A 19,503-nucleotide genomic window follows, 5' to 3' on the forward strand; every position below is an offset into this window, starting at 1 on the left:
AGTACATAATTCTACAGCATCAGCTCAAGATGCCAAATGTCAAATCAATTGGACATGTGAAAGTAAAAGAGCCGTCGATTTTCAAATGCCTGGAACAAAAACAAACGCATTAAAATAACTCCATTCGTTTGGGAGCTACGGTGCCACACCTACATACATATACACACTTTAAACTTATAACAACTTTTTCCCCGCTAGAGTTAAATGTTTACTAACCTCAGACGAAACGGGTATATGAACTATCCTCACTTTTAAGAGTGGGTGTTACTTAGCACACGTTTCAAAATCCCCTCACTTCCGGTCCTTCTATGTCACACTCATAGACTAGTAACCCCTTTTTTAATAGACCTATATAAACTGATATTAAGTGGTAAGTTAAAGAAATGGTTAATATTTTCATTTCTGGATGAAATCACAATAAATAAGTTTAACAAAAAACATACAACGTGACTTTGGTACATTTAAAAACCTAAAATGTCATCATCGATTTAGTCACGTGTATTTATTGATTGTATAGGAATATATTTTTATTCTATTATATGGCAACTATGTACGGAAATCTATAAAATATCAAATGATCGTGGCATCAAAATCACGTTTTCGAATCTTGAGAGCCTGCGTTTTTTGTGGTAGCCTATTAAAATTTAATAACCACTGTTAATAATGCTGTCCAAATAAAAAAAAAACATGTTAACAATAAACATTCGAAAGCAGAATTCATCATTTGAAAGATTTGATGACCAGTATTTAGCTAATGAAGTTGTAACGGCAAGTATGTCGTTATGATATCGATTTATAACTGTTCTGTGATGTATAATAATTGTAATATTTTTACTGTAGGTATAAGTTATAATATAGGGTAACTACGTTCTGAGCAAAAAGATCTCTTTTTATAATTAATAAATGCCTTGATAAATACTTAACAAATCCATAAGTAGGCAGGTACTCTATCTGTGAAACAGATTAAAATACGAATTTGTCATGAGTTAGTGAATATTGTTTTAGAAATCAAACTCATTTTTATTGTAAAAATTTATTACAAGAATTCCATAACAAATCATAGGGAATTATATAAAGCTCTTATAATATCTTTAGTCAACGAAAATTGCAAGACCATGGACAATATTTTCTTTAACACAATACAAACTAACATTACGACACCTGAGCATCGAGAAATTAAACAAACTGGTCGAAGAGATTCTTTTCAAAAACAATACTAGGTGTTACATGGAGTATTATATAAGATTAATTAGTATAATTTATTGTTTATTAAAATGTTCACCATATTTTTTGCAAATCCTGGCTGATGACAAGGCATCAAGGCCACACGATACTCTCGATCCAATCGAGGTAGTGCGACACCTTGGAGTAGAGACCCGGTTTGTTGCGCAGAGCACATCCCTTGCCGCCAGACGTTACACCGATCACCAAATACATGCAGTTTATCTTCTTGTGCTTGAGCTGCAGCGGTCCGCCGCTGTCTCCCTGTAGTTAATATATTGTCAAGAAACTATTTTCACTACGCCTCTTATGTAATGGCCACGAATATATAAAAATATAACATAGAAACTAGTGTCCGCAGTTAGTAAGTGTGCGAAAATAAAGTTCTGCCGTCCTTAGTGATTTAACGTCTGTATCATAATACGATCCAATAAATTATTCTAAACTTAGAAAACACCCTCTAAATACAACATTAATAGAACTCACCTGGCAAGTATCTTTTTTCTCCTGTCTGTCTCCGTAGCAAAGTTGACTTTCACTATCATATTTTGCAGCGATAGTTGATGTGTCTCCGGGATAGTCCCTTTGACAAGTAGCTTTTCTAATTTTCTTGACTATCACCTGTAAAATAACGCATATTATAATATTTTTTATGATTACCTGCACGAACATTAATTGCTTTAGTGATAGGCGTCCTAAAGAGGGGGAAGGCGACAACCGGCCAACCATCCAGAGCGCTGACGGAGATCTTGAACTTCTTCAAGTTTTTTACCCCTTCCACGAAAAATATCAGTCGAATCACCTACGTAATTGTTAAATTCGAGGTCTTTTTTTTACCCGCTCGAGCGTCGCCCTGGCTAAGGCCATCACAAGCTTCAATTCGTTTATTAGTTAATAGGCTTTGTACGAATAAAAAATATGTATAAATACTATATTCTCCAGTATATAAACCTGATAAAATATTACGAGAAGTCAGTGTCTCAAGAGAGTTTATCAAGAGTATTTCCAGATGTAAACAGTTGTATTAAATTAGCATACCTTCTGCATTACATCAGATGGAGTAGCGCCGCGATCCTCTAACAGCCCCCAACCAGTCGCTATTGCTCTGCTGTAGTCGATCGGGTCACCGACATGCAAACACGCAGGCACTGTGAACGCGTCCAGCGTAACTCTGAAATGAAGCTTGGAGTTACGAACTCAATGGTAGCTGTACCGAATCGGGGATAGATTCTTACAACCAGTGATGGTTGTAACCGAGGCCCTAGGCGAAAGCAAAAAGAAACGTCGCGAGTGCCCGGGCGAAACGAAAAAGTTTCCCGGTTTTAACTGTTTCGTCAGTAAGATCGTAAAAAAATAGTCCTCCAAGGCATCACTCGAGGCCCTTGTAAGTACGAAAACCCGGGCGGTTGCCTGGTTTGCCAGGCCGCCTTTTCTTACAAATGCCTGCAAAGCATAACTTACTCTTTCTCCAGCTCGATGACTGCAATGTCGTTGTAGACGTCGATCCTGTACTGCGGATGGCGCACACTCCTCTTCACCTTGTAAGTGTTCTCTGGCGTAACCTCTCCCCGTGACAACACGCCGATACTGGCATACTTCACATCGCCACTGCATAAAGTAGTACGTATTAAATACTTTCATACATCACATGCTTTTATTACGCAATGTAGTACATGTAGATTCGCTTCTAATTTAATTATTATTATAGCTAATAAAATATATCTTAAATCTAATCTGTTATAAAAATAGAAATAATACATAGACTCATTTTATTTTTTAGTGGTTCAGTACCAACGTGGTATTTTCAATACTTACAAGTCCTTATGCATCACGCAGTGTCCAGCAGTAAGGATGAACTTCTCGCTGATGAGAGAGCCTCCGCACATCCAGCTGATCCCAGTGGTAGTATTGAAGCCTAATAGCACCTAAAACAACACTTTCCAATAATATACTTAAATACCTACTTAATTTAACACAAAAACCTAACAATAGATTACCAAGAAAACCGTTAACTCACTTAATCTCAACACTTACTTAAATGACGTCCTGAATTTTCGAATAGCCTTCACAGTTATAAATTCAATTTTCAATTGTTAATCGGTAAGGCATACTCCTATGATTTGATGCGACTAATTAAATTAATATTATCTAAAATTATTGGAGGAACAGAAAATATTTGTACTTTAACCTAAACAATAACAAACATAGTGTATTATTTCTATCTTAATGTGTTCTGTCACAATATTATTATATTCATTTTTTGACTGCTGTATGTTATAGCTTGACATTTGTATCTGTAATTAAGGTGGCATCTACCGTGTGTAATTTGGATTAATGTTTTTTATGACTGTTATGGTATTCACTATGTTGGTGCAACAAATAAACTATAAATTGATATCTGTATATCAATTACCTACCCACGTACGCTCTATTCCTAAAGATAACGATTTAACATTGGACATAAAAAGACTTAACATCTCATGCCTCAGGTTGGCAAGCGCAGTGGAATACCAAACAATACTTTATACTTATATTAATTACTAGCTTTTGCTCGCGGCTCCGCCCGCGTTATAAGGTTTTTCAGGCTAAAGTTTTCCGTTATAAAAATAGTAGTTTCCCGGGAGCCTATGTTCTTCCCAGGGTCTCAAACTGTCTCCATACCAAATTTCATCTTAATACGTTAGGTAGTTTTTGAGTTTAACACGTTAAGGCAGACAGATGCAGCGGGGGACTTTTGTTATATTATTTAGAACTTTTTAAGTGAAACAATCCCGTCATACATCATTGTTGCATAACTTTAACCGTTTACGCAGCGCAGGCAACGGAAGCTCTCAAAACTCATAATTTTCCCCGTTTTTGCAACATGTTTCATTACTGCTCCGCTCCTATTGGTCATAGCATGATGATATATAGCCTATAGCACTCCAGGAACAAAGGGCTATCCATCACAAAAAGATTTTTTCAGTTCAAACCGGTAGTTCCTGAGATTAGCCATTACTGCTCCGCTCCTATTGGTCATAGCGTGATGATATATAGCTTATAGCGATCCACAAATAAAGGGCTATCCAACACAAAACGAATTTTTCAGTTAAAACCGGTAGTTCCTGAGATTAGCCATTACTGCTCCGCTCCTATTGGTCATAGCGTGATGATATATAACTTTGAGCACTCCACAAACAAAGGACTATTCAACACAAAAATATTTTTTCAGTTCGAATCGGTAGTTCCTGAGATTAGCCATTACTGCTCCGCTCCTATTGAATATAGCGTGATGATATATAGCCTATAGCTCTCCACGAACAAAGGGCTATCCAACGCAAAAAGAATTTTTCAGTTTGGACCGGTAGTTCCTGAGATTAGCCATTACTGCCCCGCTCCTATTGGGTATAGCGTGATGATATATAGCCTATAGCACTCCACGAATAAAGGGCTATCCAACGCAAAAAGATTTTTTCAGTTTGGACCGGTAGTTCCTGAGATTAGCCATTACTGCCCCGCTCCTATTGGGTATAGCGTGATGATATATAGCCTATAGCACTCCACGAATAAAGGGCTATCCAACACAAAAGAATTTTTCAGTTTGGACCGGTAGTTCCTGAGATTAGCCATTACTGCCCCGCTCCTATTGGGTATAGCGTGATGATATAAAGCCTATAGCACTCCACGAATAAAGGGCTATCCAACGCAAAAAGAATTTTTCAGTTTGGACCGGTAGTTCCTGAGATTAGCCATTACTGCCCCGCTCCTATTGGGTATAGCGTGATGATATATAGCCTATAGCACTCCACGAACAAAGGGCTATCCAACGTAAAAAGAATTTTTCGGTTTGGACCGGTAGTTCCTGAGATTAGCGCGTTCAAACAAACAAACAAACAAACAAACAAACAAACAAACTCTTCAGCTTTATATAATAGTATAGATAAGTAAATATGCTGCGTCTTTTTCGTCTTGCACACGTGTACAATAAAGAATTAAATAAATAAATAATTCAAGGTGTTGAATGATGTTTCTACTGTTTATGGGCGGTTATATCTTTTACCATCAAGCGGACTGCAAGCTCGTCTCGTTATTCAAAGCAATACAAGAAGCTCTAGAGATAGCTATTCAATTCAATGCCTTAGCAGTTACAATAATACTGTAATCATTCGAAGTTGTAAATGACTCCTTAACGACTTATCTATAGGGTTTCGTTTCACACACCATGTGGGGGAATTCGTTTCTACTCGCGTTCACTCCCCCGACGATGAGTTCGTCCGCGTTGTGGTAGCACTCGTACTTTCTCTCGTACCCCCCGATGAGCGCCGTGCTCTTCTTGCAAGGATATACCAGTTTCTCTTGGTACTCCACGCATTCTGAAAACGATTATAAAAGATTTTAAATTTTGGTTTATAAAAAATGGTGTACTGAAAAAAAAAATTAAAAACTAGAGTATCACTAGTTATATCGACACGATATCACAAATATGACATTATTATCTAAAATGGGATTAAGTGATAGAGATGAAACTAGTCATGAGATAACAGCATAACATAGATGAATGAAAAGAAATTTCTCTAGAGTTTGTTAGCATCGCTGTTTACCTGGTATAATCTGGAGTATAGTATAAGAGCGTCGTAATAACTGCGAAATAATTTATATAACACCGCATTCTCAGTAAGCTTGAAGCTTGGCATGCAACACTACGGTAATTTTAAAACATTTATAATAAATATTTTACCCGGCACGCACTGTGCATACATAACTGGCTAAATTTATTTTCGTACGTTAACTTGACGAGCTGTTGCATGCTCAGAGCAATGATGGTCAAGGCAAAGTCAAGGCTCATATATCTCAAAATGTTTTTATCATTGCATATAAATACATATTATGAACAGAGGTTAACAAGTTTGTACCACGGTAATCATACATCACTCACCATTTATGAATCTTTTAACAATATAAACTATTCAATGACAGTGCATGGTGTAGGTAATATTAAAAGAATAACTAGAGAGAATAATAAAAAGAACTAGCCACGGCATCAATATTTATAATAATATATTTCACAGCCAATTTCAGAAATGTAAACATTAGCCCAATAAAATAATTTATTTATATATTATAATATGTATAATGTAACTATTGTATTATTTCTGCCTTTTTTACTGAGACAGCTCACTATAACTTATGAATCGCATTACAAATAAAATGCATGTTACGGCAGAATTACACGAAATAGGTATAACATACCTAGGAATCTTAGGGTAGATAATCTATATCTATATATATGATAAATGAATCCCTATTTCCCTTGGTCACGCCATCACGCATGAACGGTTGGACCGATTTCATTATTTTGTTTTTGTTGTGTTTGTTATTGTCAGGAAAAGGTTCTTATGAAAGAAAAAATCGCACAGAAAATTTCAGAAAATTTAACGAATATATTAATTTTATATAACTGTCAATATATAAAACGGCGGTGATAGCCTAGTTGGGTGTGGAACGGATTGCCAAGACGAATGTCCGCAGGTTCAAATCCCAAGGGCACACACCACTGACTTTTCTAAAATCATGTGTGTATTCTTTGTGAATTTATCGTTCGCTTTAACGGTTCACCGTTCCTTCAGGAAAACATCGTGAGGAAACCTGCACATCTGAGAAGTTCTCTATAGGAATTTCTAAGGTGTGTGAAGTCTACCAATCCGCACTAGGCCAGCATGGTGGACTAAGGCCTAATCCCTCTCAGTAGTAGAGGAGGCCCGTGCTCAGCAGTGGGCAATATTTATATTTTATAACTGTGAATTGTTTGAAATAACTGTCAGCGATTGACAGAATGCGCGCTGCAAATTCATAGTTAAGACAGGACAACGTCTGTCGGGTCAGCTAGTGCTTTATAAAATGTTTGCTCGCGGCTACGCCTGCGTTGTAAAAATTGTCCGGGATATAAATCCAGCTTCACATTACCCAGGATATCAAGTAGCCTATATCCTTTACAGGATCTCAAACTGTCTCCATATCAAATTTTATCGAAATCGGTTCAGTGGTTCAGCCATCAAATCGTACCAGACATACAGCCAAAGTCCATTTCGCATTTAAGATATAAGTAGGGATTACGTGTACTTAATAACTTATACTTAGTCTGGCCATAAATACTGTTACACTTAATTATAAAAAAATATTACATTTGAATTTCGAATCTGTCATTTTTATACGATTGTTCATTGTGTTTTCTCATTTTGGCGCCAATACATTGTAAAATATTTTGCGATATTAAAATGGTGTGGGGTGATAAAGAGAACCGAATCGCTGTGATAGCATTACACAAAGTAGGTATGGAGCCAAATGCAATTTTTAAAACTCTCCATACACTTGGTATTAGTAAAATGTTTGTGTACCGGGCTATTAATAGGTACAATGAGACCTCCTCTGTTTGTGACAGAAAAGATCTGGCCGTCCACGTAGTGTTCGTACGAAAAAGGTGGTCAAAGCAGTAAGGGAAAGAATTCGAAGAAATCCTGTCCGAAAGCAAAAGATTTTATCTCGGGAAATGAAGATAGCACCTAGAACCATGTCGCGTATTTTAAAAGATGACTTAGGACTTGCAGCCTATAAGAGACGCACTGGCCATTTCTTAACTGATAATTTAAAGAAGAATAGGGTGGTAAAATCGAAACAACTACTGAAGCGGTACGCAAAGGGAGGTCACAGAAAAATTTTGTTTACGGATGAGAAAAATTTTTACAATTGAGCAACATTTTAACAAACAAAATGACCGTATTTATGCTCAAAGCTCTAAGGAAGCTTCCCAATTAGTCGACAGAGTGCAACGTGGACATTATCCGACTTCAGTGATGGTTTGGTGGGGTGTTAGCTATGAAGGAGTGACTGAGCCATATTTTTGTGAAAAAGGTATCAAAACATCGGCACAAGTGTATCAAGATACCATTCTTGAGAAGGTAGTTAAGCCCCTTAACATCACCATGTTCAATAACCAAGTATGGTCCTTCCAGCAAGACTCGGCGCCGGGTCATAAAGCTCGGTCCACGCAGTCTTGGTTGGAATCGAACGTTTCGGACTTCATCAGAGCTGAAGACTGGCCGTCGTCTAGTCCCGATCTTAATCCGCTGGATTATGATTTGTGGTCAGTTTTAGAGAGTACAGCTTGCTCTAAACGCCATGATAATTTGAGTCCCTAAAACAATCTATACGATTGGCAGTGAAGAATTTTCCCATGGAAAGAGTGCGTGCTTCTATTGATAACTGGCCTCATCGTTTAAAGGACTGTATTGCAGCCAATGGAGACCACTTCGAATAAGCTTTTTATATTTTTAATTGTTTTATATTTATGTATTAAACTGACACACTGTAAAAGTAATAAATGTTATTTGCAGTTAACAATTTTCTTTTTTCTTTATTACAATATTTATGGCAAGACTAGGTACATATAACAAAAATAAAAATCTTCGTAAATTGTCGCATTTACCTAAATTGTACGAGGTTAAGAATAGAATTTGACATATTTTGTTTCTCGGATTCTAGGACTGGATGGTCTTTATCTACTTACCTATCTCGTTTTATTAATGACATAAGAGGTCATCATCAGCATTGGTAATTCCAAATGAATATTAAGTAATTTGCATAAATCATTTAGTCTATCCTTCCTGTTATTGCAATAACAGGTTTCTAATCAGCGGCATAACTATGTAGTGGCATGACAGGCAAAATGCCACGAGCACGGGCCCTTGTATTAGGGGGACCCAAAGAAAAAAACATTTTTTTTAAATTAGGGATCTAATCGCGTATGTGTGTGTGTACGATATCCACTACACAAGAATAACTTTAATTTTACCTCTAAAGGCTCCTTTTTAGTGTTATGTACTTAAATAAATTGTTTGAATATTTTTGGCGCAAGTTTTTTTATTTCTGTTTATGACTGTGGTATAAAATATGGAACTAATGTGATACCAAGACTGTCACTTTTGGAAGTACCTTATCCTCTTATTAATCATGATCATCATGAATGCAAAAATATAATAATATGATATTGGGTGTTAGAATAAACGCAGAAACCGCTAAACAGATTTAAAAGAAATTTGTTTTACAAATAGACCACGTCCTGAATTAATTATAAAATACATTTGGACGTAGATATAAAAGAGGATCCAGCCAACAAAATGAAACTTGAAATAAGTAGAAATTGAAGTTTAAATCGTATTTGCGCTCATTAATATTTTATATTTTGTTAATAAAAAGTTCAAATTAACATATTTTGACCAAGATGTTTTTACTAATGAAATAAAAATATAAACCTTATAGCCTATACGTAATTAAGCATACTCAGCTCATTTGCGACCGGACTATGGGTTGGATCCTTTTTGTGTATCTACGTCCATTATTACGGTAAAGTAATCAGTAGTTTTGTTAAGGGAAAGGTTTAACTGGCAGGCGAGCTGCAAAAAACACCTTGTACTGTTTCGGTTTATTGAATATATTGATAAGATATAGGTACACTTACTGTCCCACGCCTTTCGTCCTGTTTTTGGTGATGTCAGCACTGGGTCCAATGGTCCGCATTTACTTTCCTCTTTCTCCTCCGAATTGTCGTAGTCATATGTGGGCGGTATATACTCCGTGGTCGATGTATGCGGTCTGTAAAAAAAAAAGATGTTACGGACTAACCGCTCAACATGATTATAGCCTAGAGGCATTCATGGGCTAAAGGGCTTGGATATTGACCAGAGAAAATGCTATACCTATGGGAGTTTAATTCGGGAAATAATAATCAACCTATTCGAACGTCGCTTGGAATCGTAAATTTAGGGAACGATGTTAATATTATCTTCGGGACGCATAATATGAATGCTATACTAACAATATAACATTCTTACATTATTATTTAAAGCAAAGTCCTCCGACGCGTCTGCGTAACTCCTGTTACACACCCTGGTTAGTTTTATCCGCAGAAAGTATATAGCGGAAATGTCTTCGCTTAAATAACTGAATAAAAAAATAATATTTTTTGTTTAAATATAAACGAATTAAGTTAAGTTCTATAGCACTACCCATCACTTGATGGTTACGTCAGCTACTACGCTCTTCATTAAATTAAAAGATCAAATACATATTTAACTTTGTCAAGCCTTTTCATTGTTAGGTAAATATATATATTTCCCATAGGGATTGAGTGATACCTGATGAACTACTTATCTATTGCTGAGAAGCTGTCAACGCTTTGATTTCAAATTATAAGGTACTATTGAACCGACAGTTGTCACATGCATCATCTATGATAGATTGTACCTGTTCAATTTACCGTCACCTGTGTCATTATTCTACTGCAATGAGTTCTTAAATAATATGTTGATACTGTACAATTATTTTTATGATGTTTTCTTTTTTTCTAAATCACTTTAGATTAAATTGTGCTGGTGTGCGTTTACAAGTATAATATTATGTTTATGGCTGATTTGGCGTCCGTACGTAAGTATATTAGGTGGCTACTGAAAACCAGTGCTGTATTTGCTTGACATAACACAGTTTATGCTTAGAAATTAACTACTTAGTAGTTTTTATATAATAGTATTTATATATATATATATATATATATATATATATATATATATATATATATATATATATATATATATATATATATATATATATATATATATATATATAAATAAGTACTTATTATATAAAGCTGAAGAGTTTGTTTGTTTGTTTGAACGCGCTAATCTCAGGAACTACCGGGTTAATCTGAAAAAATCTTTTTGTGTTGGAAAGCCCTTTGTTCGTGGAATGCTATAGACTATATATCATCACGCTATGATCAATAGGAGCGGAGCAGTAATGAAACATGTTGCGAAAACGGGTAAAATTTATTAGTTTTGAGAGCTTCCGTTGCGTGCACTGCGTAAACGGTTAAAGTTATGCAACAATGATGTATGACGGGATTGTTCCTCTTAAAGAGTTCTAAAAAAATATATTATAAAACAAAGTCCCCCGCGCATCTGTCTGCTTGAACGTGTTAAACTCAAAAACTACCCAACGTATTCAGATGAAATTTGGTATGGAGACAGTTTGAGACCCTGTGAAGATATATATATATATATATATATATACATATACAGATATATAAATGGATACATCACGTGTACCGCGACAATAAATTATTCTTTCTTTCTTCTTCTTCAAGTGTCCTAGTTTAATTTAGTTAAAGCCCTAGAGAATAGTATGATGAAGAGTAAAATAAATAGAGCTGGCATTAGGAAATACTTAAATCATATGAGTGATTCTGGTTAAGTTGAAACAAGGAGTTGAATGAGGGCTATCATTATTGGCACAGTGGATATAATTTGTTATACTTTATATTTTTTCCTTTTCATTTTACATGGAGGGTCAATGGTTATTATCCCAATAATAAATCTTATTTTATTATTTATTACTTAAAGGAATTGCATATAAATAAGGGTACAAGGAAAAATTAAAAGCGCAATGTTTATATGAATTATATTATTATAAACCACTTTAAAATATGTATGATATTAATTAGAGTTGCGGTTAATAAGTATTAATATAAACATGTATTATATTTAATCAACGCTACATTCTCGTAATGGAATTCCATAATGATAAATTACTTGCTAGTATTGGTATAGTTAACGACAATACTGAAGTTTTCAATAGGCTGTATAGACCGGGCCCTAAGGGGGTATAGTTTACAATCGGGGACCTTGTTTTTACTCTCGCAAAATAGGTCCCTGCAGGTAGCACATGCGGTGCAGCACAGTGTATAGTTAAAGAAAATATAAATCCTGCAGCTGAGATCCAAACAAACACTATTAATTGACTCTTCCTATTCACTATTACTTTGGCTTTGTCAGCCACGTTGCACCCGTGATTCTTTTAGCATTATGGGAGTTTATAGGCGGTCATAATTTATTTTAACATCAAACCCGCTGGCTCTTTATCGGCCTTCATTTAGATATTTCATTAAAGAAACATGGCAGTAACTGTCAAAAGATTCTATGCATAATATCTAAAGGGTAATGTAGTATGCTCACATGGATGAAGTAGTGGCGATAGGTCCCGACGCCTCGTTGTCAACACAGCAGATAGTCGGTTCGACTTTATCGAACGAACATATCTGTAACATAAAATACAATTATGTCACAAAAATACCTTACTCGCTATAACTCGAGATTTAAATAATATGGCCAGTAACACACACATAAAGTTATTAATAATAATAATATCAGCCCTGTATTACTACTGCTGAGCACGGGCCTCCTCTACTACTGAGAGGGATTAGGCCTAAGTCCACCACGTTGGCCTAGTGCGGATTGGTAGACTTCACACACCTTCGAGATTCCAATCAACTTCTCAGATGTGCATGCAGGTTTCCTCATGATGTTTTCCTTCACCGTTAAAGCGAACGATAAATTCACAAAGAATACACTCATGATTTTAGAAAAGTCAGAGATGTGTGCCCTTGGGATTTGAACCTGCGAACATTCGTCTTGACAGTCCGTTCCACACCCAACTAAGCTATCGCCGCATAAAATTATTGTAGATCCTAATTTCTTCCATCAAAAATAAGTCCAAATTTATAGAGTCGAAAGGAAAGTGCAAAGAGAGTGCACTCAGTATCTCAAGTGTCGAACATATCAAGCGAACCAAGCAAGCGTTGTACGCGTCTACTTCGGATCTCTTGTCATGACAAATTTAAATTCCATCTATGGAAACCAGTAACGTGTTTAAGCTACATAAACAGACTGTTCATTTAATAGTGACCCGTCTAAAGGCGATGTTGAGATTAATGTCCTATAATATCATAAATAGTATGAAGATCCGTATCGAACAAAAAAGCAATAGACTCACCTGAGGGTGCTTTTTGTATACTATATTTTGTAGCGCCGATAGACATTTCTTGATAGGAACACATTTACCGGTAACTCCATTGTCGACACAGACGTCTCCTGTAAATGTGAATACCATGCGTTTTATATATATACTAGTTGTTAAAGTAATATCTGTAGTAGTATCAACATTGTGACATCTGGACATGTGTAGAAAAAATCAAGCACGACCGTTAATACACATAAAAAAAATATTTAATGCTCCTTTTTTTTAAGAGGTCAACACGTTACAACATGCCGACTCACAAACGATTTACAAACGTTATCATTAAACGACCACAATCTCAATCTTCTCGGTAAACCAATCAAAATAACTCATTTGTGAGCATTTAAAAAAAATTGGGCGGATTAATTCATTTTTGAGATAGATCCAGAAAAGCGGTTGGGATCGTTTATTGAAAATGTTGGTGTTCTGTTAGCGACATCGGAAATATAGACCGTAATAGCTGCCTATACAGAGACTAACTACCATTTTCGCCAATCTTTCTCAAAAATTAAGCAATCAGAACAAAGTTCTTTTTAACATAAGGACTTACAAATGATTTATTTTGATTGGTTCATTCTCGAAATCGGATTGAGATTAGGATCGTTTATGCAAACAGGTGTTATTAAATAACTTATCCATATTAAGACTGGGAACATGCCGACCAGTAAATATTCAGTTCAGTTAATTTTGGTACTAAAATCGCAGGCAGCAGCGGCCTTAGCCAGCGCGAGGTCTCAAGAAAAGGTCAAAAATATATGAGGTAAGTTATGCTTTATTGGTTAAAAAGGTAAAATACGGCGGCCCGGTTCGCTCCCTCCTAAGGCCACCACTGATTGCTGGTTATATGGTAGACGGCCAGCTATGGCCCTTGTCTTTCAGAATAACTTTATCATTGCAAACAAGCTGCGTTCTCAGATTCCAATCCATAGAAGGAATGTAAAGAATTCATACATAACTATACCAGTATTTTTGAATGCATTAGTCCGATATTCTCAAAATCAAAAGTCATGAAATTATTTATTTTAAACATCAAATTACTCGTTATTAAAGGATGACCTCACCATTCGCATTATTATTAGATACCACTAAAGCAGGAAAAGTTTGTTAGACTAAATACCTATGCAGTACCTACTTATCTATCCTCTTCACATACGTAAACACATAATAATAATATGGCACATAATTTTTCCTGTCTACATTAAACTATGCCTTTACTTTGAAATTATAGACCAAAGAAAGACTACATTCGTCGACAATGCTTTAATAGATGAGGCAAAACCCCACAAATAGCTAAACGAATTCAAAACTCCAAATTGGGTTCCGATTTAATTAAATAATAAAACAATTTTAATTTCAATAGGGAAAATGGTTGGAAGCTTGCACAAGCCTGGGATCCAGTTCCACATTTAATTGAAAAAAATTAAAAGACCGGCTGCCAGACTCAAGACACTGTGAGCTCATTCTGCGTAGATCGGACCACCAACAGCAAAAATTTTAAAAAGTTGTATATTTATAAAATGTAGGTAGATATTGTAACTCTGACTGCGGATGAACAACACCTCAGTCCCCCCCCCCCCCCGTGACCATGAAGGCTGCAGTCTTCGAAACGTCGGGAGAAAAGTCAAATATTAAAGCGGCGATAAAATTCGTAAAAATAGTTTAATTTAAATGTCTAACATTCGCGTAAACTTAAGAAATCATTAACATAAAAATAATAAATATTCATGGATATTTCGACCTTTAAAATTTCATCAAATTTGGCAAGTAGATAATGTTAGTGTGAGTGACGGCTGACTGAGTATAGCGGTACAAATGAGAAATATATTATAAAAATTATCAACGCTGTCGCATCAAAAATAACCGTGAGTGGGCGTTACTTATTACATACTTATAAGATACTCTAATCTTCGTCACTGAAATTATTGAACGAGTTACTACTTATTTCCAAAACTTAGGGTATAATGGTGATTATATTTTTTTGTGCCGAAACGAGCAAGCCTAATATTAACCGGCAAGACTGCCTATTAGAAGTACCAACGCTAACTGAAAGGACATGTCCGCTTTTTGGATAAACGTTGCCATTTTTTTTTATTTCAAACAAATTCCAACCAACTTCAAATTTATTGGATGAAAAAGTGACAAAAATGTGGCGGTTGGAATGATTAAAAGAATAATTTTAGAGCCCTCCATTTATATAAGAAAATAAGATATAAGAATTGTTTTGGCAGTGTACTCAAAAAATAACTTCTATGATTTATCAAAGGCTGCAGTTAGCAACAGTAGCTGTCAGTTATTATCATTCGTGATTATTTTAAGAAACAAATAATGTATTTTATTGGCAATTTTACTTTTATAAATTATCAAATATATTTAAATTCTCTTATTTAAAAAATTTCTCAAATAAAAAACCGTTTTTGGTGTTATCCTTTGTATTGCCTAGTGCTGTGTGGCATTGCATTGAGCTTGTCACCCACCCTGACACATTAATTAATGTTAAGTCTCAAATAGTCATATATGAATTACCATTTCTTATGACTGTATATAGTATATCTCCAGACGTCTCAGGTACGAACCAGTAAGGCCGGTTTTACTCACAGTGGATGCTATCAAGTACCAAAAGCCGTCCAACGGATTTTAACAAAAATTATCAAAAACCAAATCCTTAGTTAATATAATTTAAGCTACTTATAATGCCGGAAAAGTGCAATAAATCTAATCTATCGATAGGGAACAATAATTCGAGGGAACCTACAAGAAATGACCCGTATTATGATTGAAATAAAAAACATTAAAAGAGTCGTAGATTTGTAAATAAAAGCGAAAGTAATTTTTATCTCAATAAATTTTTTAACATTTTTTATGCAAATGACCTCTGCGTTTAATTCGATAGCATTACCTTCAGCTCCAACTCCCACGTTGACGCACAGCACAAGTAGAAATACTCCGCGCAACATCTCACTTATTTATTTCCTCAGCTTCATATGAATCAGAAATTATACGCCCGCCGCCGTGTCTACCGACTTTACAACTGTGTTCCGAACAAGCGTACTACTACAATATAAAGTTGATTCGGACAGCTGATCAGCGCTCGGACTTTACAGTGAGCCGGCAATACATGTTGGTATGCTATACAAGAAAATAAATTGCGTATTGTCCATGATTTTTTATATATATATCCTCACATCCTGTTGTTTACTGTGCTTACGTCAAATTTTATGTGATGATATGAATGATAAACAATTACTATGTTATGATCATGCATAACCGGTAAATCATTCGGTTATTTGCAAAGAGGTTATCTTTCTCGCACAATTAATAAGATGAATTGTTTGTATGTATTTTTATACAAATTAAAGGCGAAACAGAAATCAGCCTTATGACGTGCATAAATTAACATTTAATAGTTTATTTCAATTCATCATGCCTTTTCGGCTTTTAAGTGTAGACAGAGGTGCAACATAGCTATATTTCCCTATCTATGTTCGGTACTAGGTATGTAATAGGGGGGAGAGCGGCGAGCCTGTAGCCGTTTCAAAGAAAAAAAAAACTTTCCGATTCTAAAGGAACGAATCGTTGCGCAATAATATTAGCTAACCGTGCAAGTGCATCTCTTTCGATTCAGAAGCCCCCACGCACTGAAGGACGCTCACAGCGTGACGCTTACCTTCCACGCTGCTGTCTATCCCAGGAATCACCACAATGTGCTACGGACGCACAACGTGAATGTGACTGTGAATAATTTATTAGGGTTTCCTAAATTATTAACGCTATTAAAATTGTAATCGTCGAAAATTCCATGAATCAGTCCGATTTATCTACATATCAATGATCAAGAGGAAAGTCACAGGAAATATTGTTAATAAATTTCCAAATTTCCAGAAAAAATGACGCATAAATGACATCATGATAATCTAAAGGATCGGAATTGCCATCTAAAGCAACTGTTCCCTTTGTAAAAAAAAATCCTTATAGTAAACATATAGGAACACTAAGAACGAAGGAACCGATTGACAGGGGCTAAGACTGCAACCGTAACTCTCGCTGTATTCAGCGGAAATAATTTTTCCCAAATTTTTGACTCCTCGTGGAATTATCACTCTGTTGGGAACATGTACAGTTGTAAGTCCTGTTTCATCTCCATTTCAAAAACCGCCAGAACAAGTCCTGGATTTCTTCTCCCCCATACGGGGTTTCTTTTGGAAACACAAATAAATTTATAATACCCATCTTTTTATGAATAGGGTTAGGGAGAAATATGGAACTTGCGATGGTGGAAGACTACGCCAGAACACTGTTTGAACGATTTTCCATCCCTACGCTGTTAGGACTTAAACATCGTCTTTAGTGATATGGCTCAATTTCATTTGAAGACTTTTTTATAAATAGAATATAAGTTACTGGTCTACTAATCCAAATGAATGCCATAAATATTAATTACGAAGTTCAAAAAGCACTGTCTATTGTGCGATTTCTGGAAACGGAATAATTAGTTCGTTTTTATCACGAAGATCATTAAACAGTGACTTTAACGCAATATTGCGATATGCTAGATTTTTTTTTCACCCTGGACATCCAAGATTATAATAGTTGCAATAAGTTTTAATCAACAGGATACCGTAACAGCTGGAGCACTTTTTATTTACTGATGGTAGAACTCTCAAAGTATCTGAGAGTCCGCCTGGCCGTAGCCACGTACGTGGTACGTATACCACGGCAATATCTATTTCTGTCGCCAAGCAGCAGTATGTATTTCGGACACTGTTGTATTCCAGTTTGAAGAACATTGTGGGCACTGTAATTACTGGACATATAGGACTTAACATCTCATGTCTCAGGATGGCGAGCGTAGTGAAATACCAAAGAATACATTGTAATTAAAGATGTTGGATGGTGTTTCTAATGTTTATAGGCGGTCATACTGTTTGTCAACAGGCGAACGGCAAGATCAATTCTCATAAGATACATTCTAGAAAGTTGTATCAACTACATTGGGTCTATTCTAAATGAATCTACGCAAAATAACCAACGGAAATAATTCTAGAGGCATTAATTTCTGTGTATAAGTTTTTTTTTGGAATTGCCGCGGCTGTCACCGGCGATACCCTGCTAACGGTGTACAAGCGATCCCCCGGCTTAGCAACCACGGCAGTCCCAATGAAGATTTGGTGGGCCCTACCGCTATCAATGAGGGTACCAACGGACGGTACGCTGGCAACCCGCAGCCATTCGGTCACGAGGCCCGGGAGGAAGGAGGGAGGGGATAAAGGGAAAGAAAAGAAGAGGAAGGAGGAGGAGCTTTGTTAGGATGGTTGGAAGGGAGAGGGAGGGGGGGGGAGATGTTCGCGAACCCTTATAGGCCTCAATGTGTATTTGGCAATCAAGAGGTATACACATTACACTATGTGCCTAGAGTCGCGGCATAATGTTCCCCCGTGCATGGGCGCGCATTCGGTGTGAAGACCGAGCGTACAAGAATTGCCTCCGGGGGTGTATAAGAGGTTAGATCTCAGTCGGTGCTTCGAAATTTTGACTATATCCTTTTATTGCAGTGGCCCCACCATAATCTATTTATATAAATTAGGCGTGCCCTAGCTTGCCGTTTCCTACAAATCCACATTATTGTCCCGAAGGTCATATTCACAACTTGGATAAACCTTTTCACCAACGTTTCTTATTATTACATCGTCATTTAAAATCGTAAATTTATTGTTTTTCCTTATATCACCGTAATGTTATGTATATTATAATGTTATTATAATATTATCACCGATGCGTCAAGCGTACATGACGTTGAATTGAAATACCATTTGCGTGAAATACAATGCTTAGTTAAGAGCACTATACCTACACGCAAAATAACTACAACAAACAAATGTAACCTTCCTTTACTAAATAACTTTATGTTTGTTGCTAAGTAAGTATACCGAAAATATTTAAATTTATACTACATACTGAATGAGGATACAAGGAAATTGCACGGTTGATAGCAATCACGAGTCGCAACTGATTATAAACAACTGATAAATACCCAAACTTTCCCGGTTGCGCCTCTTCATACCTCTTCGAGAATAAATGCGTGATGATGTATGTGTGTGTGTAAGATAAATACCCAGAAAAATTACAGAACTGGGTATAGAATGGCCTGCGCTCGAAATCCTGAGATATTTATGTCTGCGGATATTTGTATTCGCCCGGATAACAAACACCGTACAAAATATGTAATACTGCCATAGTAGCCTACATAAGTATGTCACGTTCCGAGATCAGTCAGTGCATATATGAAAAGGCCAGCATAATTATGTTGACTAACGAGGCTAATTATCTCTCGTCAGTCGATACTTGATACTCTTTCGGAATTCTGGAGCTTAATCTACTTACCATCAGGTGTGATGAGGTCAC

At 36.1% G+C, this 19,503-nt stretch overlaps 1 protein-coding gene across 1 annotated transcript; it reads right to left on the reverse strand.

The window, feature by feature from the left end:
- Window positions 1-1,017: 1,017 nt before the first annotated feature.
- Window positions 1,018-16,200, reverse strand: LOC115450759 (serine protease persephone). Its single transcript, XM_037443617.1, has 10 exons — window positions 16,001-16,200; window positions 13,081-13,178; window positions 12,264-12,346; window positions 9,716-9,849; window positions 5,422-5,573; window positions 3,037-3,146; window positions 2,683-2,829; window positions 2,260-2,392; window positions 1,708-1,842; window positions 1,018-1,485 (listed from the first exon to the last, which is right to left on the reverse strand). Exons 1-10 carry the CDS (start codon window positions 16,056-16,058, stop codon window positions 1,318-1,320), a joined length of 1,218 nt encoding a protein of 405 aa, XP_037299514.1. The 5' UTR covers window positions 16,059-16,200; the 3' UTR covers window positions 1,018-1,317.
- Between the last annotated feature and the right edge of the window lie 3,303 nt (window positions 16,201-19,503).

Source organism: Manduca sexta, chromosome 26 (genome assembly GCF_014839805.1).
Source record: "Manduca sexta isolate Smith_Timp_Sample1 chromosome 26, JHU_Msex_v1.0, whole genome shotgun sequence".
NCBI lineage: Eukaryota > Metazoa > Arthropoda > Insecta > Lepidoptera > Sphingidae > Manduca > Manduca sexta.

Excerpts from the sequence above, each read along its gene's own strand:
- LOC115450759 (XM_037443617.1), bottom strand. The coding sequence starts at position 16,058 with ATGTTGCGCGGAGTATTTCTACTTGTGCTGTGCGTCAACGTGGGAGTT. Across the intron at positions 9,850-12,263 it reads ATCGCCACTACTTCATCCAT|ACCGCATACATCGACCACGG; the intron begins GTGAGCATACTA and ends TTTTTTTTACAG. Across the intron at positions 5,574-9,715 it reads AGGACGAAAGGCGTGGGACA|AATGCGTGGAGTACCAAGAG; the intron begins GTAAGTGTACCT and ends AATCGTTTTCAG.